The sequence below is a fragment of the Polypterus senegalus genome, chromosome 12 (assembly GCF_016835505.1).
Source record: "Polypterus senegalus isolate Bchr_013 chromosome 12, ASM1683550v1, whole genome shotgun sequence".
Lineage (NCBI taxonomy): Eukaryota > Metazoa > Chordata > Cladistia > Polypteriformes > Polypteridae > Polypterus > Polypterus senegalus.
In genome coordinates this window covers 9,379,061-9,402,742 of record NC_053165.1, presented here as the reverse complement: position 1 = coordinate 9,402,742, position 23,682 = coordinate 9,379,061, and the positions used below count along the sequence as shown (strand labels likewise).

The following is a 23,682-nucleotide window of genomic DNA, read 5'->3' as shown; positions in this document are numbered from 1 at the left end:
CACTTCTAGTCGAGGGAGTGTTCACTTTTAATACTATACATTTGACAAACAGCATTGACTGAATGTGTAATGTTAGCTGCTATTGCACTGTATTTGAAAATGTCCGGTGAGGACTAAAAAGCAAAGCCTAGTTCTAGTAGATTAATACAGTTATAAAGATCCAGGTACAACACAAAAAGTTTTCTCAGAATAACACAAGTGCCAATAGAAAGATGCGTTTTGTTGTTGTTTTTTTTTCTGTGCTAGGTATTTTCTGCATTTTTTTTTTTGTGTGACGTTTCCTTGCCATGTGAGACATTCAGCACTGTAATTGGTTTGAACTCAAAGGTGCATATTAAGATGTTCTTTAAATGATGCGTAGTACAGAAGCTAGTATTACTCTAGCTTAATTTGCAGCAACACAGACTCAATACAAAACATGTTTGTCTGGAATGTATCTTCGGCACTCTATATTGGTTTTTTTTTTTTTCCTGGGGGCATTACTTCTCAATACATTTATCTCCGATTTTTGCATGACCTTTGAAGGTCAGAGCACAGGGCCTTCGTGTGTTTAATTTATTTATTATGTCAATTTTTTAAAAATTCTGTCAAGGTGTGGATTCAATTTGAATATGTTCAGATACAACATTAGAAATCCAAACAAAGAAACCCCAATGTCGTTCAAACAGACTGGTGAACCCAGAAATAAAAACATGATGCAATGTCGTGAAGTTGTTCTATCTCATCACTCCCGAAAATTTCAAACGTGGGTGTTTGCAACATTTAATTTCAAAAGTTTTATATCTGAAAGTTGCAAAATGAAATATCTAAAACCCAGTAAATGGTGCACTGTACGATAACGTGCAGTGAATACACTTGACTTGAGCATTCCTAGTTCTCATACTCTTTCTCTGTACATTTAGCATTCGTTTGCTCAGAGGTTGATGCGCTCGCTCCTTCCTGAGCAGCTCTTCTTTTCTCTACTGTAGCGGCCCACTTCTTCTCTCCTTCCGTTGGCATCTTTTTGCAATAAAACTGATTAAGTCAGTGTTTGTGATGCAATTAGTTAGTACGCTTTTTAAAAATGTTTTCACTTAAGCTGGCACTGAAGTCTTCAATCTGCCTCAAGAATGATTTAAGATATAAAGACATAGGGAAGTCACGGTGAAGGTGGTAGGGATGAGAACGGCGCCCGTACGCAATCGCCGCACGGCCGCCCTGCTGGCTGCTGCCGAGAGTTGATTCTACAATAAAATAAATAATAAAAAGAGGAATAACCTTGGAGGTCAATCATCACCCTGAAAGTGGATAGTAGACATCACATAGTATATGTGTACCAAATTTCAGATCAACAGGTCAAACGGTTTGCGAGCTTCAGGTGATTTAAAATCCTGGACAGACAAACGAACAGCCACGGTAGCGTATTGTATTATTTATATCTACCTATCTATCTAGAGAGAGATGTATATAGAGATATAAAGATATTCACTTTGTATCAGTATATTTTTGTATAATAGCAGTAGTAGTATTGTGTGTAGGAAAATGACATGCAACAAATTACCAATCTCTTGACACCATGATAAATATGAATGTATTAAAATACGAAATTTCATTTTAATTAATAGGAAACTCAAATCGGCATACCTTATGTACCCATTTCCTGGTGTCCCAAAAAATGTATACACACTTAGAATAATTATAAATACAATGTTTCTTAAGACATTGCTGCAACTGGTGCCGTGTATTTGAACTTGTGCAGGACTCTGTCATGCCACGTATTCGACAGGAGTTTGGGGATGAGGACCAGTTTTATTTTCAGCAGGATGGAGTGCCTTGCCACTGCCATCATAATGTGAGGGCCTGTTTTGACAATAATCTGCCAAATAAATGGACTGATTGTATTGGTAACCCCTCTGTTCACCAGAGCTCATGGCAATGGACAGGGTCATGTCAGAGATAAGGTTTATATCAAAAAACTGCAAAAATCGATAAATTGAAAAGAGAAAGTGAATGAAAGAGAAAGTGCCTAAATACCAAATGAAAAGATTTGTAATGTTCGCATATTCATTGGTCTGCGTTATCAGCAGTGCCTGGACCAGAGCGGCCTGTAGTTCGAACACTTGTGTTAACTGATTCTACCTTTGTCTTCTTTAAATCGAATTACAAAACTCAGATGTATCTTAATAAACCATTTATTTGTAATCATTCAAAGTGTGTATACATTTTTTGGGACACCAAATCCATTATTGCGACACTGCAGATTTGGTACAATACCTAACAAAATTTGAAGTGAATGTTATTGGGAAATGTACTAATTATTTATGAGTATATTCAGTTGTCAATAGGCATGCATTTTTTTTAACTTTTGAAATATGTATCAAGAAATTTACAGCTGTTAGTCTTGTTGCTTTTTAAAGGTAGTGAGAAGTCAAGTAAAATGACCCCTTTTATTGGCTAACTAAAAAGATTACAATATGCAAGCTTTCGAGGTAACTCGGGCCCCTTCTTCAGATGAGATGTAATACAGAAACTAAAGTTCCCTGTGTTTATATATTCACACTAGGACAAGTAACAACATTGGAAAACCTTTAAGTGAGACATCGTAAATGTAGAGAACGAATAGACCTCTTCAAGCTAAGATTCATTTAGCAAGAGAGGAGAACAATGTACAGTATGGTCAAGCTCTTTGGATAAGATAACTGTCCAACAAAGTCTTTGGAAGTTTCTGATGAGTTCTTCAATACAATGTGGGTGTGTAGTCGGGTTGTCCCCATATCTGGCCATAAGACCCATGTCTCTGTTTAAACCATGTTGTAATGTGTTCAGTTTTAGCATGAGTTTCACTTCCAATTCTTTTCTCTCTTGCTGTGTTCTAAAGTTGCTCTGGGACTTTAAAGTCCCTCTCACAGTGTCCATGGCCGAGTGAGAAATCTTAAATGTAAAAAATTAATACACCTCTTTAGAAATCTAATATGTAGTTGAATTGAATATCTACGTGGAATTCTAAACAAATATGATTCATCTGTAAGTGAAATATTAACCAAACTAGTGCTATACACATTAAGAAATATGGCATGTTTTAAATAAAACACCAAACATACAGTAGGCAAACAATCCCACAAACTGTGTATACATGCAAATACATTTGTATGCTTTTTAAACGAAATTTTAAAGCAGATAATTGGATAATGATTACAAGGATAAGTGTCTGTCCAGTTGCTATGACACTGTTATTCCAATACATGGCACATAACAAACATTAACATTGCTTTTCCGAATTCCATACCTAATGGCATATAACACTATAGAGACCTACAGTATGTATGTACAGTATGTATGGCACACTGCAAGCGATAACACTGAGGGCTACTTTGATTATTTAGATTTCAACCCATCTTAGACAGGTAGCACTGCTAGTATGCATATGTTTAGCTAAAAGCAGCTAGCTAGATAGATAGATGGATAGGTAGACACTTTATTAATCCCAAGGAGAAATTCACATACTCCAGCAGCAATATACAGATACAAAAAAAAAACAAAATAAATTAAAGAGTTAAAAGCTGGGGACAGAAGAAAGAATAACAACTCTGGTCTACACGGATTCCAGAAAAAATAGACCTTTTAGGCCAGTGCTCATTTATTAGGTCAAAATCGGCCTGTTCCCAGTCATTTGGTTTCCCAGCCTGCTACAAAATATTAAGGTGGATCTTGGTGCCTATTTTTTGGGAAGTAGGAGCTTGTGATTTAGCATCCATTTTGATTCTGTTACATTGTCTCTAGGGAGTAAGTTAATAAAAATTGCAGCAGCAACAAGAGAAGAGAATGAATGGAACAGAGTTGGTATAATCTTCTCATTATTTCTGAAATTATTGTTATGGTTTAATATACACAAGGATCAGCAGTGATACGATACTGTAAATGGGAAAACGTGAAATGTGTCCTCCTTTTCAAGTGTCCTCTTAATTCATTGAATCTTATCAGTCAGCTGCTACAGTTCTACCCATCCTCACTTGTAACTGAACTTTTTTATTTCCCAGTTTCCATTTTTAGTGTCAATCCAAATATGACCAAACTGGGTTTGGTAGAATTTTATTGTTAGCAAGTAATAATGTGTTCATCATAGGGAAATTTTAGTGGGGGAGAGGGTTGGGGAGCGAAGTGAGCAGGGGGCAAACCCCCCTAGTGACTTTAAATGTTCCCTTACGATGTATTGTGAAGTGTCTTTTTTGGGTATTAAACAAGGTTGTGTTGAGGATGTGTGCAAGTGTATGCATATATGTGCATATTAGGGCTGTGAAACTAGCTACAATTTGTCAGATATTCATATTAAAAATAAGTCAGTCAATATCTAACCCGCTACATCCTAACACAGGGTCACGGGGTATGTCTGCTGGAGCCAATCCCAGCCAACACAAGGCTGCAAGGCAGGAACAAATCCCCGGGCAGGGTGCCAGCCCACCACAGTTAAAAATAAGTATTTATTTGAATTTTGAATAATTAGGGAGGGAGAAGGTGGTCAAGGAGTTAGTATGCTGCCTAAATGAAACTTTTTGTCTTTATTGTCTTATTTATTTTCTCTTTACTGTTTAAGAAAAATTGTAATACTGGTGTCCTACATCATTGTTCTCTATTACGCTTCATCATTTTAGACAATGCATATCAAGTCAGCCGCAAACTAACACACAAACAATGGGTTGTCGGAGATAACTAAAAATGACACTGGCAACACTGAATAGGCTAATTACTACTGCATCAGATAAATCTGGATTCATTCAACCTCAATGCTTTGAATCAGATGGTCTAACATACTTTTTTTTCCAGAGAAAATATCTGTCGGCAACACCTTAACATAAATACTTTTTCTTTTTAGGTAATTTATCCTCATTCTTCAAAGCTCTCTGATAAAGAGGTCAGTATCCATTTTAAGTTTGAATTTAGTATGCCTCTTGTCTAGACAAGATGTTGATATAATACATTTACACTGTTAACAGAATTCTTTTTAGTACATTCTAACTTTAGGGTGTGTTTTCTTATGTAAGATGTGTTGGTGCTTTCCGGTTCGTTTCAGAGATAATTAGCACGGTAATCTCCTCTTAAAATATGTATGTACTCTTGGTACATTTTAGTTTATGAGTAGTTGCCTCATGATGGACGGTGTTAACGTAATAGAATGCACAGTTATCAAAGTGATTAAATCAATGATTTTGTTTGATATTTTCTTTTAGAAAATCAGCATTTGTTATCTGTCTTTTCCAGACTCCAATTCAGGTAACTGCTCTTTCTTAACTTTGTTTTGAATTTAATGACATTTCATTATCTTCCAACGATGTGAATATTATGTTAATTTTTTCAGTTAAATTACTGTGGGAATCCTAGAAGTAACCCTATGAGCTCTTTAAGTTTCTTTAAAATGTGGTGCTTCCTTTTACTATTTCTTTTCTATTTTTGACTTTATATCATTCTGTATTTTTTTCCTTGTAATGCATTTCTTTGTTGCAATTATATATTATGTATGTGTGTAATTTTATTTATATATATATATATATATATATATATATATATATATATACACACACGCCATGTGCACCCAACTACGCTGTGCATGTTAAAGTTGTCTGTGAAGGGCTCCCTGTTTAAACGCGGCTGCCTGCCAGTCGTGAACTGGGCCCTTCGTCACAGCATTATGATTTTTTATAAGGGAAACAAAATTACAAAAGAAAACCCTTGGACATTGATTCGATAGGAACGGTCCACTCGGAATCACTGTCCAAATAGAAATTCTGTGTTGGTGTAGGAGCATTTCTGCTTCTGTCCGTTCACAGTCCGTCTCATTTTCATGACGCTATCGTTTCCTCTCACGATGTCTTCTCAACCTTTCTCCAATCTCACAGGTTGCTTTGTGTCAATCCAAAGAGTAAGGCAATATACACGGAGCAATGGTTATAAAAGGGGGACACATAGGTATCCAGGCTCTTTAAAGCATACATAGAGATCACTTCACTGACATGTGAGCAAGCCACGGTACAACTGTGAGACGCGCAGCACTCGCCGGCTACAACGTAACAATAATAATTTCCGGAACGTGCTGTCACGTTTTCATTCATTTTACCCACTGTCTTTCTTTCATTCATATGTGACATAGGCACGTACCTTTTATCTTCGCCAATCTCATTCTCTAACCAGGCCTCAGGAGCTGACCAGCGTAACACTGTCCACCACCCCTTTCGTTATTCCAGCACACTGTTGAGATTCGTGGGTAACAACAACGTACTAAACTGGAAGGTGGTCTGCGCATGCGTGGAATTCGCGGACAAACAAAGATCAAGATCTAAATGAAGATCTCTTTAGTTAATTTAAAGCACAACAGTTTGTTTAGTTTGAATGTCTGTGTTTTGAGGTGTGACTGGCGTACTACAGTCTTCAGTAGTATAAGCCTGGAGGAGATTCTTAACGCAATGCCCATGTTTTAGCTGTCTCTCTACTGCCATCTAGTGCTTCTTCTTCTAATTCATTCGCGGACAAACAAAGATCAAGATCCAAATGAAGAATGTATGTACTGTATGTACTGTATGTATGTTATGTATGTTATGTATGTTATGTATGTATGTATGCTAATGAAGCACATGACATTAATACAATTTATCTAATCTAAAATGTTTGATTTGACTTTAATTGCTGCACATAAATATTTTGAAATTCAGACGTGAATGTGACTACCATAGCACACCATTTCCAAACTACTAAGAAAACAAAATTTACTTCTAAAGTACCTTTTCATAGAAAGTGTTGTACAAGATTTCAGATAAATAGACTAAATAATTAAACTACATTTTTTTTTTTTACATTGGTTCGATAAAAGGAAATGATTAAGGAAATAACAAAAAAGATTGGAGCATATTGCCCATTTATTCATATATAAAATATATTTCTACCCCTCCTCTTGATCTTAATTTCCCAAAATAATTTTTAATCCAACTGATGTTTTCTATTCCAATATATCAAATTATGACAAAAGAAAACAATGATCAGTAAGCATGAAATACATGCATCCATACTGTGGTATTAAAGTTAATTTTAATTTAAGTGAAGTTTTGTTTACAAGTTACGTGTAACACTGATGTAACACACCTATCTGGATGTTTGCTACTTTGTCCAATTCTTGTGTTTCTAGTTTGAAAAGAGGTTTGACACTGCCTTATACTCCTTTAACAAATACTGCTTTGTGTAGTCACTGAAACAGGATTAAAAAAACATTTTATTTCAGCTATTTATCCACGATCCCATCTACATTTGTGTTTGTGGAATGCAAGTATAATCCCTGAAATCTTTAAATTGACATCCGTTTAATACTGAACTTAAGGCTTTTACGTATTGACATAGTTAAACTTTCTCAGGTGAGACTTCTTCCCATTGCAGACAGGTCCCAAAAGCTTACATATACCTGCTTTTAGTGGTAAATTATGTATTCCAGGTTATGTTAGTATAACATAGAGAATACTAATCTAAAAATGCTAAAGTCGATCAAATCATGCACACTAAGTGTTGGATAGAATATAGAAACACACTGTGCAAAACGCAAAGAGCTGAGCAAGCTGTTTTTGTTAGAGGTTACCATATCTCTGATACTGTACTTGGCGTAAATAATCCTTGAGAAGGCATAGTTCAATATTGCCTCCTTCTCCCTACTTTGTATAATGCTGACAAGCATTTTGGTTACAGTGAACTCCAAAACAAAAGAAAACAAACAAACTGTGTGCTCCTAACTATCATCCCTATACTTAACGGAGGTTGTGGGGCTTTACCAATCATGGTAATCAATCCTAAATGGCTTGGATAAGCCCTCATACAGGTGATTCAACTTTTCTTACAAAGAACCAGTTGTGATTAATCTTTTTGCTGTGAGATTTAACCATGTGATGATTTTTGATAAGATTTTAAGGAATAAATGTTTCCATTTATTTTCAGTCCATGGCTCGTTGACATTTTTTTGGGGTGTACAAACAGTTCAAATCTCCTTTTGCTTGGCCTTTCAATAGATAAGGAAAGCATTTTTTTATTACGTTTATTTGAAATTTTTCTGAGGACTTGATCCCTGTGCCATTTAGTCTTGTACTGTGTTTCCCAGAATGCATAGGGTGATGCAGCTTTCCACAGTGTTCTATGGAGTACCACACATTTGGCATTTAAAACAAAAATTGTTTTTTTCTAGTGTGTTCCATTATTAAATATAAGGAAGAAAATGTCAGAGATTTGTCTTCATTCGTTATTTGTTTTTCCAGAGTATTGCTGTGAAACAGTGCGAGTGCTTGTCCAGTGTTTAATATATAGATGAATACTCTACAAGTCTGTGATAAGAAGCACAGATAAGAACTGGGGGAAAAACTTTTAATCTCAACAAGATGTAGTCAGCATGGCTGCAGAAAACAAGCTATATTTATTTGGTATTGTTTTTGTGCATCTCCTGATTTTACATAAACCTTCAACATCCAGCATTTCAGTTGGTGGGGCTGTTTTAAACAAAATGACAGGCTGCCTAAAACTAGCATCATTATTAACTCTGTAGTGTTTATGATATTGTAGATTTCACGTCAATGTTACTTTTATAGTTAATGTAACATCAAAGGAGATGTGCAGTTTAAGTTGTGAACGAGAACAAAGTGGCGTTAAATATTATTTTCACCTCCGCTAGTACGTTTGCATATACTCAAGAATTGTCTCTTTCATTTTAATCTGCTAGTTTGCAATGCATAAGGACTCAACGTATAAGAATGTTTTTTGTTGAAAGTGTTTTCCGTGCTGTTAAACTTTTAATTGATACTTTCTTGTGTTTCACCCAATGAGTGAATTGTCATGGGCATGGTCTGAGTGGGTTGGATGTTGTACTTTCAGTGGAGGACCATCTGGCTTTATGACTTGTGAAAGTTAGGAATAGAATAAAAACAGGTTCTTAGTCTAGAGATCCCATTTTCTAGTTCTTTAAATTATTCTCCAAACTGCTTTATTCATATTATACTTTACAATTGCTAAGGCAAGTGGAGAGAACATCTAAAATGTGCTTGGACACATTAAACTGCAGAATTTGCTCTAGTGCAGCAAGATGTTCTTATGAATCCACCTGTATGTTTCAAATAGAAAACTCTTAATAACTTGATGCCAATGTTTGATTTTGTTTGTTTTAATAATATGAAACAAATACAGTAATTTGTAATTTTTTTTTCTTTTTATTAAAGGTTGTCTTGGAGACACACAGTTTTGTTTTCGATTTCGCCAGGCTGCCGGCAAGAAAACTCCTATATGTTATGCCCTGGACCATTTAGAAAGAGACGCACCTATTTTTTTAAAGGTTTGTGCCAAGTGAATCCAGAGGAGTTGAACAGACATCTCTTTTAACTAATTCTGAACTAAATAAGTACTTATAGAAGATGTCCTATGAAGTGGCAATCGCTGTTGCCATGCATAACGTGAAATTGGGAGATGTATTATCGAGAAACTTTTTAATATTCAAAGTCTAGATTACTTTGAGTCAGAGTTAGCCATTACTGCATTGGTTTATATTTAGTTTCAAGAACTGTACGGATACAGTCTCTCTAAGTTTATTTATATTTATTTATTTTTGCTTACGTAATTGTAATATTTATCAGATATGCCGACAGATATTTCTGTTTTGCATGAATATTTTATAACGGAGGGATAGAGAACAGGTCTTTGTCATTCCTATAGACTCAACAAATTTTTTTTTTTCTGCTGAAAATACAAATGAGGCATAAATGTGAAATTGTCAGAATTGAAAATGTGCCATATGTTGTTACAGTTTTTATTTATAAAGTTACAACCAAGACTTAAACAAATTTTAGACATGCACTTCAAGTTTGTTAATATAGCACCTTTTATAGCAAGCACCATTACAATTAAGGCCAAAAGTCCTTGTGAAAATAGAATTTCCTAAAAACAAAATCCTGTTGTGGATCTTTCAAAGTGATAGCAATGCATTAGGGAAATCTTAGAAATGCACAAATATAAGTAGTGAGGGAAAAAAGAAACACTCCATGCAAACCAAGATTTGACTACTTCATATCCTTGCACAAAAAACTTGAACACATATATATATATATATATATATATATATATATATATATATATATATATATATATATATATATATATATATATATATATATATATATATATATATATATATAGGTTGTGCTTGTTACCGTTAGTTCAACTAAATAGCAGTTATGATGTAACAACAATTTTTTTTTTTTGTGAAAAAGTGGTACTTTTTGTGTAAATGTTTGTCCAAGCACTGTGATGTTGTGTGCTTACTCCATGCTGCTACTTTTCCTCGAATCCAATTTTTACTCTTACCTCTTTCTTACAGTGAAGTCACATTATAAACACTGATCTTAGCTTACGCTAGAGAGGCCTGTTGTTCTTGGGTACTCTGTGACTTCTTAAATTAATCTTCCCTATGCTCTTCTGGTACTTTTGGCAGACTGACCTTTCCAGGGTACGTTTCACACTGTTCTAAATGTTCTCCATTTGGAGATAAAGGTTCTCAAAGTTGTGTTAGATTTCCAGTGCCTTAGAATTGGCTTTGTAACTTTTTCCTAATTAGGAAGTTTCAACAACTCTCTCCCCGAACCCCCATCTTCTCTTCTGGAATTTCTTTTGACCAAGGCATATCGATATAGCTTTTCTAGAAAAGTGAGGTTCAGGATTAATAGGGATGAGTGCAATCTGGTCAGAGTTTAATTATCAATTACCATTGGTCGGCTGTTTGAGTGTGCAACTAAGAAGGCAATTATCTTGTCACATGGGCAATATAAGAGTTGGATAAGTGCTACTTAACACCATTTATAAACTGCTATTTGTATGTTTATTTGGGTTGCATTTAAGATTAGAGGCCATTTATTTTGACAGATAACACAAAAATAGAGAATATCAGGAAGGTTGCAAATGTTTCTTAGCGCTGTAATTTCAGCAAATATTCAGGGCACCATTCAGTGTGAGTACAGTGATTGAATTCAACCACACCAATTAGGCAAACAGTTTCAAATTAATCATATAAAGCACAAAATTAAATTTATTAAAATCTTAAGTTTTTACTCTGCGACCAATTAAATGTTTGATAGTATGCATAACCTTTTAACTTTGCTCACATTATTCTTCTATTGTGTTCCACAAAATTTTAATGTTGGCTAAAATCGTAGCTTTAAATGGTATATGTACTATTAAAGGATTTTGGCTCATAATGTCTTTACGATATTAGCAGTTTAAAACTACAGAATTGAAAATGGCTGACATACAGTAGTATTTTGCATTTGTCACGTTTATTGTACAGTTTTGTTTTGTCTTATTTTTACGTAATTAAGCATTAGCAATTACAACTGTATGCATTGCACATTATATTCATATCCAGCTTATCTTCATCTTTTACTCTTAATTTACAGAGTGATCCAGGTCATTTCTATGGCTATGTTTATTTTAGACAAGTTCGTGACAAAACATTAAAACGAGGATATTTTCAGAAGGTAAGTTAAAAATAATTTGTGTTAATTTAATACATACTGGCAACTTTTATGTGTTGTCAGATCTGAAATTTCAGGATTTATTTGGGATGGGGATATTTTTTAGCATAAAATACCAGTTTAAGTTTCTTTTAAAAGCTTTACCAGTTATACATGTAATTGTTATATACATTATTAGGAGGCACTGCTCACTTCACTCACCAAACCCGAGGGCGGGTGCTGGGCCCACATCTATCCCGCAGCTGATCCGCTCCATTAGAAAGAGCGATTATAGTTAAAGATATGGTACAAGCCCCCCGGCACCTTTGGTGCCCAACCCCAAGTTGTGGCCTTGTAGGCCACTGCACGATTTTCTTGATATTTTAGTTTATAATTTAAAAACGGAATAAGAATCTGAAAATCTAACATCATATTAAAGTTTGATAAATTCGAAAAGAATGGTACCAAACATATATATGTAGGTTTTAAAATAAGCCGGATTTAAAGCGTGACAAAAACGTGACATACAAACGTTGCATAAAATTGTTGCACTTTTTGGCTTAGGATTTTATGTATATATAAAGTAGATTTTCTGTGTAGTTCACTTGAAATACTGCGGACTCTTTAAAAGGTTAATAAAGTATTTTCATTTAGTAAAATTTTTTAAGCAACCATGCATATTTTCTATGCTGCCCCAACCCCATTTTCATAACCATTTTGACCATTTTTATAGTAGGATAAAGTTTTATTTAATTTTATACTTAAGTTTGAGAAAGGTGGTCAGTAAATGAGGGTTTAAAAGAATGTTTAGGCACCCCCGAGCAGAATTCCTACTCTTCTGTTATAACGATCAGCAACCGAGTTTAGACAGTATAAGAGTATGGAACATTGCATTGGTACAATTTGGCACCTTAACCATGTACAGTGTGCCAATGATCATAATTCAGAATGGCAGGGCAATTAATTATTTAGTGAATAAATAGCAAAATAAACTAAACACAAATAAAAGTTAAAAAAAAAAAAAACACTTATAGATGACAGCACCAGAATAAATTCAGTGCAACATATGCTGGATTTATTGCAACTGTGACAGGCCAAAGGTGACTTATAAATTGAGGATAAGTTTATATTCAATTAAACTATTTTTTCTCAGATTTTTGATAAAAAAAAATTCTTTTTTATGTTTGCAAGTTTAGTTATGTTTAATGTTACATATTGTTTGAAAGCCACAATGACATTACTACATCCTCTAAACCCAAACTTAAACAGGTTAGAGTTCTAAACACTAGCACTGGCACGGATGAAGTGCCTTGTATCTTGTATGTTGTGTGCTTTAAATCAACATATAAATATATTCATCTAATTACAAATAATGGGGTTTGAGTTGCTAGTACCATAAATTGAGGAGTAGGAATCAAAGGTTTTGTGTACCGACTCTACAGCCCCAGACACTTTACTGTCTTATTTGAGCGATGTTCAATTTGCCACCTTTGCTATGGATTTCAGGGATCTCTTTATTCCTGGTAGTAAGTACATATTTATTAAATGTTTATTACATCAAAGTGGCAGTGAAAAGAATTACCTTGTTTGGTTTTTTTTTCTCCCTATTTGTTTTTTTTTTGTAAATACACATTCTATGTATCTTTTTCCAAGACATTTTTTGTTTTTTGCTTAAAAATGACATTTCCTTCTTTCCGTTTCTCATTTGTTTTTTATCCATATAGAAAATAATAGGCTTCATTAAAATTATGTTTAATGTAGATTTTCTTCATGTTTCAGTCTCTTGTGATGATCAGCCGGCTGCCCTACGTAAACTTCTTTCACAGTCTGCTGAAGTTAATAGCTCCAGAGTATTTTGAAAAGAGTGAGCCATGTCTAGAAGCTGGTGAGCTATAAACTGACTGGATTTTTTTTTATGTATTAATATAACTTCATAAATGAGCTTGTAATTAATTCAAAATGATGTCCTTGCCTGTCATGTGTTTTTTTTTTTCTTACTACTTTTGTAACATTTTGTAAATATTTGTGATGTTAAATATTACAAACTTTTCCTTATTCTCACAGCTTGCAATGACATTGATCGTTGGCCTGCACCACTTCCTGGAAAAACACTAAGCTTACCTATAATGGGAGTTGTCATGAAGGTAAAGTACAAGCTTGTGATTTTTTGAACTTTATGCTTGCATTGCCTTTTAAGTTATGATATACTGTTTTTATTAGAAAATTAGGACAATTGTGACAAGAACAGGCCAATTCAGTCCAACACACTCGTCCATCCTGTTCATGTAGATTCTCCAAAATAAAATCGCGATTTGGAAGTCCAACTATATGTCATTCTACTTGGTAGTTTATTCCATGCGTCTATGGTTCTTTGCATAAAGAAACACTTTCTAACATACTGTATATTCAAAGTCTACCCTTAACAGTAATACTACATTTTATTTATATAGTGCCTTTCCCATGCTCAAGGGTACCAGTTTCCAATTGTGTCCCCATGTTCTTGTTCCAGAATTTATTTTAGAGCAACAGCTAGGATCCGTTCTGCTAATTCTATTAATTTTGAACACTTTGATCATGTCACCTCTTAATATCGATTGCTTAAAATGTAAAAGTTCATCTCCTTCAGTATCTTCTCATAGCTTATACGTCTTAGTCTTAGAATCTGCCTAGTTCCTCTCCAATAACGCATTCATTTTGAATGGAAAGAGTAACCTTCAGTATGTTTGTGTACATCCTCAGAAAAATAAACAGTCACTTGGTGTCATAGTGTACTCAAAGTACTGAAGCTGCTATTAAACTACATTTACAGCTTTAGCTTTCAGGGAGCTGCCTGCTAATTACGATGGTTTGGGGATGAAGAGTTTATGTAGTGAAGTAATTAAATAGTGTATAGCCTGACTTCTTAAAAAGAAATTACATTTTTGTAAGAATGGTTGGATGAATCCTTTGATGCTGATGATGTCAGTTTACAGGAGAATTACTTTATTTTATAAATGTAAAAAATGTTTTATATAAACATGATTTTTTCATTCTTTTTTTACTTATTTGCAGTTAATACAGAAAACACTTAATCACAAATAGAGAGAATATGTGTATACAGGTGCCAGTCATAAAATTAGAATATCATGACAAAGTTGATTTATTTCAGTAATTTCATTCAAAAAGGGAAACTTGTATATTCGATTCATTCATTACACACAGACTGATGTATTTCAAATGTTTATTTCTTTTAACTTTGATGATTATAACTGACAACTAATGAAAGTCCCAAATTCTGTATCTCGGAAAATTAGAATATTGTGAAAAGGTTCAATACTGAAGACACCTGGTGCCACACTCTCATCAGCTAATTAACTCAAAAGCCTTTAAACGATCTCTCCGTCGAGTTCTGTAGGCTACACAATCATGGGGAAGACTGCTGACTTGACCGTTGTCCAAAAGACGACCATTGACACCTTGCACAAGGAGGACAAGACACAAAAGGTCATTGCTAAAGAGGCTGGCTGTTCACAGAGCTCTGTGTCCAAGCACATTAATAGAGAGGCGAAGGGAAGGACAAGATGTGGTAGAAAAAAGTGTACAAGCAATAGGGATGACTGCTTGTACCCTGGAGAGGATTGTGAAACAAAACTGGGGGGGAGATTCACAAAGAGTGGACTGCAGTTGGAGTCAGTGCTTCAAGAACCACCACACACAGACGTATGCAAGACATGGGTTTCAGCTGTCGCATTCCTTGTGTCAAGCCACTGTTGAACAAGAGACAGCGTCAGAAGCGTCTCACCTGGACTGCTGCTGAGTGGTCCAAAGTTATGTTCTCCGATGAAAGAAAATTTTGCATTTCCTTTGGAAATCAAGGTCCCAGAGTCTGGAGGAAGAGAGGAGAGGCACAGAATCCACATTGCTTGAGGTCCAGTGTAAAGTTTCCACAGTCAGTGATGGTTTGGGGTGCCATGTCATCTGCTGGTGTTGGTCCATTGTTTTTTCTGAGGTCCAAGGTCAACGCAGCCATCTACCAGGAAGTTTTAGAGCACTTCATGCTTCCTGCTGCTGACGAACTTTATGGAGATGCAGATTTCATTTTTCAACAGGACCTGACACCGGCACACAAAGCCAAAGCTACCAGTACCTGGTTTAAGGACCATGGTATCCCTGTTGTTGATTGGCCAGCAAACTCGCCTGACCTTAACCCCATATTGTGAAGAGGAAGATGCAATATGCCTGACCCAACAATTCAGAAGAGCTGAAGGCCACTATCAGAGCAACATGGGCTCTCATAACACCTGAGCAGTGCCACAGACTGATCGACTCCATGCCACGCCGCATTGCTGCAGTAATCCAGGCCAAAGGAGCCCCAAATAAATATTGAGTGCTGTACATGCTCATACTTTTCATGTTCATACCTTTCAGTTTCTAAAAATCCTTTTTTTGCCTTAATTGATATTCTAATTTTCGAGATACTGAATTTGGGACTTTCATTAGTTGTCAGTTATAATCATCAAAATTAAAAGAAATAAACATTTGAAACGCATCAATCTGTGTGTAATGAATGAATCTAATATACAAGTTTCACTTTTTGAATGAAATTACTGAAATAAATCAACTTTGTCATGATATTCTAATTTTATGACTGGCACCTGTATAATCTTACCAGTGACCAGTATTGGGTGGATAAAGGCAAAATTATTTATTTGTGACATAAATAATGATTAATAAATATCAGTCTATGCATTATTATGTCTGTATGGTTTTTATTTGAAAACAATAAAGCAGCAAAACAAAAAAATATGTTGTTGCTTCAATTTCTGGTCACCTTATGTCATCTACTGAAAGGCATCCTGTCTGGGTCTATTTCCTGGCCAGTGCTGCTGGAATTTCCTTTGGTGTCTGTGACAATGAATTGAGCTGATCAGCTTTTAGAGTATTCTTTGCATTGTTTGATATATCAGATTTACTTTGTATTGCATTATCATATAGATGTATTTTGTGAAAAAAAAAAAAAGTGTGGGTTCAGGTCCATTGCTAAGGCATACAATTGATATTAAGAAGTAGCAGTGATACTGTCTGAATTTTGTTTTGCTCAGTGTTGGGTAATATTTGAATTGCTTTGATTTGTGTCATATAGTGAACTCAAACTTTAACGGACTCTGGTGGGCTGGCGCCCTGCCTAGGGTTTGTTTCCTGCCTTGCGCCCTGTGTTGTGTGGGATTGGCTCCAGCAGACCCCTGTGACCCTGTAGTTAGAATATAGCGGGTTGGATAATGGATGGATGGAAACTTTTTAATGGAGAAATGATACAGAGAGTTTCCACTTCCTTCTGAAAGATTATTCTCAAAGTTAAATATACAATTTTTCCTTGCCCCAAATAATGTGTTTACTTTGTTTTTCAGGTGCGTATTCCAAGCTGTTATGATAAGCCTGGCACAATTCAGATTGCACAGTCATGTCAACAGGTATGTTCCTGACTGATGCCAATTTCTCGGTGATCTTCTTTTTCCTGGCATTTTTAAGTGACCTTTCTTTCAGTGTGTGCCTCTTTAGATGTAGCATTAGCCTTAATGTTCTGTTTGTTAAATGATGCTTATCTGTTTCTTGACGTGGAACACTTATTATCCAAAGCAGTTATAGTAGACCTTATTTGTGACCTCCATATTTATATTACTCCCTGGGGATCTTTTAAGAATTAAGTTTAGATTTGTAATATAGAATTGCTATATTAGTAGGCTGAGAGAATGTTTTTTGTCACACCATGTGCCATTGTCTCATCAATAATATTTTATAATTACGATTTTTGTTTAAGGGCTTCTGTGTTTCAACCCAAACATAGTTAAGAAGAGTAGGTTTTAAAAATACTGTTAGTACATTGTTTTTGCTTTAATATATTAAATATGACTGATGAGTCACTTTTGAGAGAAATTTGATAGAACCTCAGGGCTCACTCAGTAAGATATTAAAATGGAGTAGTAGAGTATCACTGTATTATGCTGATGGTGAATAGGCCACCATTTTGGCCTATGATGCCTTTTCCTTTAGCTTTTTCACCCTCCTTGTATTCCTATTATTTTCCTGGGTGGAATTTTTAATTTCATCTTGCACAAAAATAGAGAGGTGTGATTGAAAGGCATGTATAAATTTCACTGTTTTGAATGTGGTGTTCCATTTGTCTAGACCAGGAGTCTGTAAAGTCGGTCATGAAGGGTTACAGATGCTGCAGGTTTTAGTTCCAACCAGATTGCTTAATTACGAACCAATCCTTTTTAACGTATGGCTTATTAATATTTTCATTCTGACATATCAGCTCAGTCTCGTATCAGATTTTTTCCTTTCCAAGCATATCATCCAAATGGTTTGTGACTTGAAGTAGATTACTTATTCTTAGTCCTTCACTATTTTTTAAAGTAGATGGATCATGATAAATATATACACACAAGTAAATGAAAACAAGTTAGATGGAGAAATGCTTTTTTTTTCATTTGCATCAGTTGCTAATAAAAAATTAAAAAATTGAATGGTTTTACACTAAAATAATAATTAAGGAAGGGAAATTTTGACAAGTGAGACAACTAAAACAAAACATAAAGATGTTGCTTGAACAATAAGTGCCCCAACAGCAATAACTGACTTCTCATTAAGAAATTGGGTTGGAACAAAAACTTGTAGCCACTACAGCTCTCCAGGGCCGACTGTGCAGACTGGTGTAGACTGTGGCTTGGTCACACTTAATGTTAACCACTGTCTTGGGCTATAGATGAAGGTTTAGATGGAAAACCATGTTTAATAGCGGTGAGGGGTGGGTGCGTCTTTAATTTATGTACAGTGTCAGCATTTGAAGCTGACCAAAATTAAAAAAAACAAATTCATGTTTTTTTTTTTTCTACATTGATTTGAAATGCTTTTTTTTTTTCTTTCAGGATGATGCTCAGGTGTCTGTTGTCCTGCCAACGGTCCATGAAGTAGACCTTTTCAGGTATCAGATTTGTTAAAATATCACTCTTCTGCTTTTTGCTTGGTGATGAGCTAGATACATCTACATGGTTACAGCTGTTGATGATTTGTGAACATAGCCCATGGAGTTCAGATGTTAATAGGTTGATGTTACTTTACCTTTGCAATTCACCACACATAATTGAAATTCACTGCCCATTTTGCATGAATCAGGAAAATCATTTAAATGCTGTGCTACCTTTTTAATTACATTTTTAGATAATCTAGGGGCACAAGTACACACTTCCCAACTGATCCTTACTCTCAATCCTTGCCCCCTAAAGCATGCATGAGGGGAAAGGCAGCTTACACGTAAAGGTCCATGTCCACAATTGTCAGAAATTTGTTAAATTCCTTATTAATAAAGAATTGGCAGATGCTGACGGAGATCTGATGTTTGGGTGTTTGTTTTATGTACATCATAATTGTGAAATTATGACTTCCGTTTTGTTTCAAGATGGAGGACAAAACATTTTTTAAAAGTTTTTCTATCTGGGCCTATCCTATAGTTCTCTAGCCAGTTCCATAAAAGTGTAATTTTATATAATAAAACTAGGGGGCTTTGCCTCCTGCTTGCTTTGCTCACTCACCCCGGGACACACTACGTGTCAGCCACTTCACGTCCCTGCCGCTCGTGTTATGGGGGGGCTGAATGCACGCTAAGGAGATGCGGTAGGATCAGCTGCTGGCATGCTGCTGCCGAGGTGCGTGTTCTGCTTGTCGCGCTGCCCGTCGATTATTTAGAAGCCTGTACAGCTTTTGTCCTTGTCTGACTGCCTTGTCTCACATGACATTAAAGTGTCTCTGGTGGGACGTTAAAGTGGCTCAGAGAAAATCGCATATCGCCTCCTTCTAAGGCTTCCAAGATTTATTTATTTTTTTTTAATAATAGAGAGATATACACGCACATTTACTTATTTGGTGACCTGCAACATTTTTGATACAGTTGGTTACATTTTTTGTTTTTTAATTTTTTTTTTTTTTGGTTTTTCAATTGGAGCACAGGCAGGTGAAGTGACTCACTTATGGTCACACAGTGTTAGTAGTGAGATTTTAACCGTCAGCCTCAGGGTTTGAAGTCCAAAGCCTTAAACCACTGTACCACACTTCTTACATAAGGAGTTATATGATACTGTGCTTCTGTCAAAAGTAGATACTGGTTATCTATTAGAAATAGATATACTGGATTTTAATGTAGAAGGGTTCAAAGTGTAGAAACAGTCTGCCTACACACTAGTTTGAAAGATTACACCACTTTTCTTGCACACCACACAATTAGTACAGTGATAATTATCAGGATCATGACAATATAGTTATTTTGGATTATATTGGAAAGCCTACACCTGAAACATGAAATAAAATTAAAACTTCAAACTGAAAGCAACCTTGACCAGTGCTAAAGAGTAATTAACACCTATAAAATGAATTCATTGTAAAAAATGATTTAGATGAAAACATTTAATTTCACAGACATAGTCAAATGCTACATTTGTAACATTGTGACTGTACTGCTTCAACAGTGAATTACTTGATTAACCGCAAAAACATCTTGCCTGCTCCTGTGGAAGAAAATGCCTCCAAACACAATGGCTGTTATTTCATCAAACATAGAAAGCATTAATCAAAAGCACATCAGCACCAACGTCAAGGTCATTTCATTAAACTGTAATAAATTAGTCTGGTTAAGTTAGTTCTTTGATTTACAATATATACAGTAAGTCATGTATTTCATTTGATAGAAAGGAGTCTAAGGTCACCAAGATCCCTTAAAAAAAGCTGCCAATGAAAATGCCTCTAACAAAGACTTTTTATACAAATGCTTAGTTTTTATACTACTATAATTTAATTTATCTCTATACAGTAGTAATTTTGACATGGGGAGGTTGTAACACAAGATATTTTTCTAGTGCATGATAGATAAGTGCACAGAAATAGAAAAAGTAGGCAATATTCTGTCCTTGTGTTTTATGTTAATATCAAATGTGAACCACTTGTACATTCAGCAAAATAGCATTTTGTGACCTGACTGTCCAGGTTCTTTCAGAGGGTATATTTATATACACTTTAGCATGTTTTTGTGTTTGACTGCTGTTGTATGCATGTACACAAACCTCTTTATGCATCTTTCAAACAGCATTCGAACTCCTGCAAGAAGTGTAAATCCAATCTGGATTGCAACAAAACTGTAAAAATAGAAAATAGTTAAAAAAAAAAAAAATTGATTGCAGAGCATAGCTTCATAAGATTTTGTTTTTGTCCCTTGGTAATTGAACAGGTTCCATTTTTCTGAAGTGTGCTTTTATTCTTCAGGTGCTTTTGTCCAGTTTTTTTTCATATCCAAATGCTTTGGGAGCTGGTATTGCTAGGAGAGCCCCTTGTTGTTATGGCCCCTTCACCTTCTGAATCATCAGAAACGGTTCTTGGGCTAGTCAGGTAAGAACCTACAATTAAAGCAGTAGACTGCAGCTGGTAGGATTAGCCACAAATCCAGAATTATAATGCTGTAAAGCTGCTAACTCTGCTGATGTGCTAAGAGTCATCATGCTGATTTAGGCAGCATTGTTTTGTAATTAATTATGGTGTTAGGAATATTTCTGTGATTAATTGGTATGATTGTGTATTTGACATAATTGATTCTTAGATTTCAAGTAGCTGAACACTTAGTTCAGTTTCACTCATTCAAGAAATGCATGGTAGAATAAACAGTGTAAGCGATGTGAGTGAAGATTACTAAGAGAGCTCAGTATATCTTGGCTTTGTCTTTACTGTTATCATGTCAGTGGTGAGCATATGATCTGGAACTTGTTAGCACAGTATTTTAAATGCTAGGTTTATTGGCAACTAATTGATTTTAAAATGAAAGGCTTTGTGTTGTAACGTGAAAGTACCTATTAAGTAACATGAAGGAAGGTGAAATATGAAAGGTGACAGCTCTCTGAATGTTCTATTGGAACCTTCAATGAAAGAATTTTCAATAATCTAATATGGAGAAATATTGGTATGTCCCAGCTACACGTTTTTTTTAAATGCTGGGAGAGAGAATTTCATTCCTTGTTTTACTGCTTTTTTGGATACTCTAGATTCTGTTACCAAATTTGGCTGATGTATAAAGCATACTACTTTCACTGCAGTCAAGCCTTATATAATATACACTTCCCCTCTTAGTATTTTTAGGAGACTTCTGATCATTTTAAGTTCATATTTTGAACAACTAAGCAAATGGTACTCACGATGTAGCTAATTTTATGAAATCCATATTAAGCTTTTTAATGTCGACAGATGGGATTACTGGTAATGGTAATTTTTGAGTGAAACTGTATTGTTGAAATTCTGGGATGATGCCCAGGATTCTTGATTTTAACACTTCATTTATTATTTTTTCTATTGTAAGAAATTACTGTATGTTCAGAGTCTGAGGGAAAATAACACTTGTGCCCAAAATAGATGCAGTGTTCTCAACGTTTTCAAAGATAGCACAGTGGCTGTCAGGCTCATAATTACAGGGTAGAATTGTAATGATAGAAATGTGGCTCCTGGCAGTTTATTAATGCAGATTTATTTAGTGGTCTGTTGTGGAAAGTAATAATGAGAAACATATGCAGAATATGAGTTTATCTTGCCAGTGCAGTTGCATTTTTATTAGTGTTTTTTTTTTTTACTTTATTTTCAGTTAAGTCTTTCAATCTCTTCACTTACAGATTTATTAATCTGGTTAGGTTACACCTTTGTTTTTTTTTGTGAGTGGCAGCTTTATATAACTTCTATTTTAGAAAATGTTAAAATTTTACAGTATATTCTTTATCAATATTTTTATAACTTAAATGTATAATTGTTTTCCAGTTGTATTTCTCCACTTAAATACAGCAGTGACTTTAGACCTTACTTCACTATTCATGACAGCGAGTTCAAGGAGTACACCACACGCACTCAAGCTCCGTAAGTACTTGTTGCAGCCCTTCAACTGTATATAAAATTATGTTAAAGCAAAACAATGTGGATGACTTAGTTTGTTTTTGGATATTTAGTCCTATCAGCTGTTTTCTTCCTGCATGCTTTGTTCTTTTTTCAGTACAGTAATCCCTCCTCGATCACGGGGGTTGTGTTTCAGAACCCCCCGCGATAGGTGAAAATCCGCGAAGTAGAAACCATATGTTTGTATGGTTATTTTTATATATTTTAAGCCCTTATTAACTCTCCCACACTGTTTATAAATATTCCCCGCACAGTTATACAGCATAAACCCTTTGTATTCTCTTAGATATTAGGTAAGATTAATTGAAATTATGTATGTAAACACACTGTTTATATACAGTAAAACCTAAATATTATTTTAAAGATATCAAGTGTCTCCGATATCACATATGTTACAGCCGTTACGATAGACAGGCCACCAGCAATAAATACGTACAATGAAAGAAAAATTGTATACAGTAAATGTGTGTACAGTGACACTAAACGTATGTACATGTACTAAGTACTGTAAGTAGAAAAGTAATTATAGTTACTCCCCAACAATGACACGATGAGTTGTCCAATAACGATGAGTTTAGTTTTACTGCACAACAAAGGAGAGCGTTACAGCTCTTCTAAAGGAGCCTCTTCAGGCAACTGTATATCACCGCCGTTGTTCGTCTTCCGGCAGACTTCAATCCAAATCCTTAAAGCAGATTCCATCCAGACTACTGCCTTATTACATCCACTTACAACTCAGTTTGCACCCTGGTTAAAAGGACACTGCGGCCGTAGATCTTGTATTTCTTTCCTACTTTTTAAATAAAAAGAATCATAGCCTCATTGAAGCAGTAGCAGGGGCAGATCGTTTTGAAGCCATAATGAAGGGCTTGACTATGCACAAAGATAAACACAAAAGAGCACAAAAGTGAACTCTTTACACAGCGAAACACGTTGATGCTGAATGAGCGAGACGAGATTTACTGGTTAACATCGCATTCAGCGCACAGCACACTGCGTGCTCAGATTGGTTAGCTTCTCAGCCATCCGCCAATAGCGTCCCTTGTATGAAATCAACTGGGCAAACCAACTGAGGAAGCATGTACCATAAATTAAAAGGCCCATTGTCCGCAGAACCCGCGAAAAATTTGCGTTATATATTTAATTATGCTTCCATATAAAATTCGCGATAGAGTGAAGTTGCGAAAGTCGAAGCGCGATATAGCGAGGGGTTACTGTATTGTAAAATGAATTACTGTGA

The 23,682-nt window shown here is 35.2% G+C and overlaps 1 protein-coding gene across 2 annotated transcripts in view; it reads left to right on the top strand.

Moving 5' to 3' along the window:
* dennd6aa (DENN/MADD domain containing 6Aa) overlaps nt 1-23,682 on the top strand; it is a 46,787-nt gene that overhangs the window by 3,619 nt on the left and 19,486 nt on the right. For both annotated transcript variants that reach the window (XM_039770743.1, XM_039770744.1), the window contains exons 2-11: nt 4,850-4,888; nt 5,205-5,247; nt 9,210-9,322; nt 11,433-11,513; nt 13,269-13,374; nt 13,554-13,633; nt 16,877-16,939; nt 18,398-18,453; nt 20,781-20,903; nt 22,311-22,406. In XM_039770743.1, the coding sequence (XP_039626677.1) occupies nt 4,850-4,888; nt 5,205-5,247; nt 9,210-9,322; nt 11,433-11,513; nt 13,269-13,374; nt 13,554-13,633; nt 16,877-16,939; nt 18,398-18,453; nt 20,781-20,903; nt 22,311-22,406 (800 nt within the window). The remainder of the gene's footprint in view (nt 1-4,849; nt 4,889-5,204; nt 5,248-9,209; nt 9,323-11,432; nt 11,514-13,268; nt 13,375-13,553; nt 13,634-16,876; nt 16,940-18,397; nt 18,454-20,780; nt 20,904-22,310; nt 22,407-23,682) is intronic.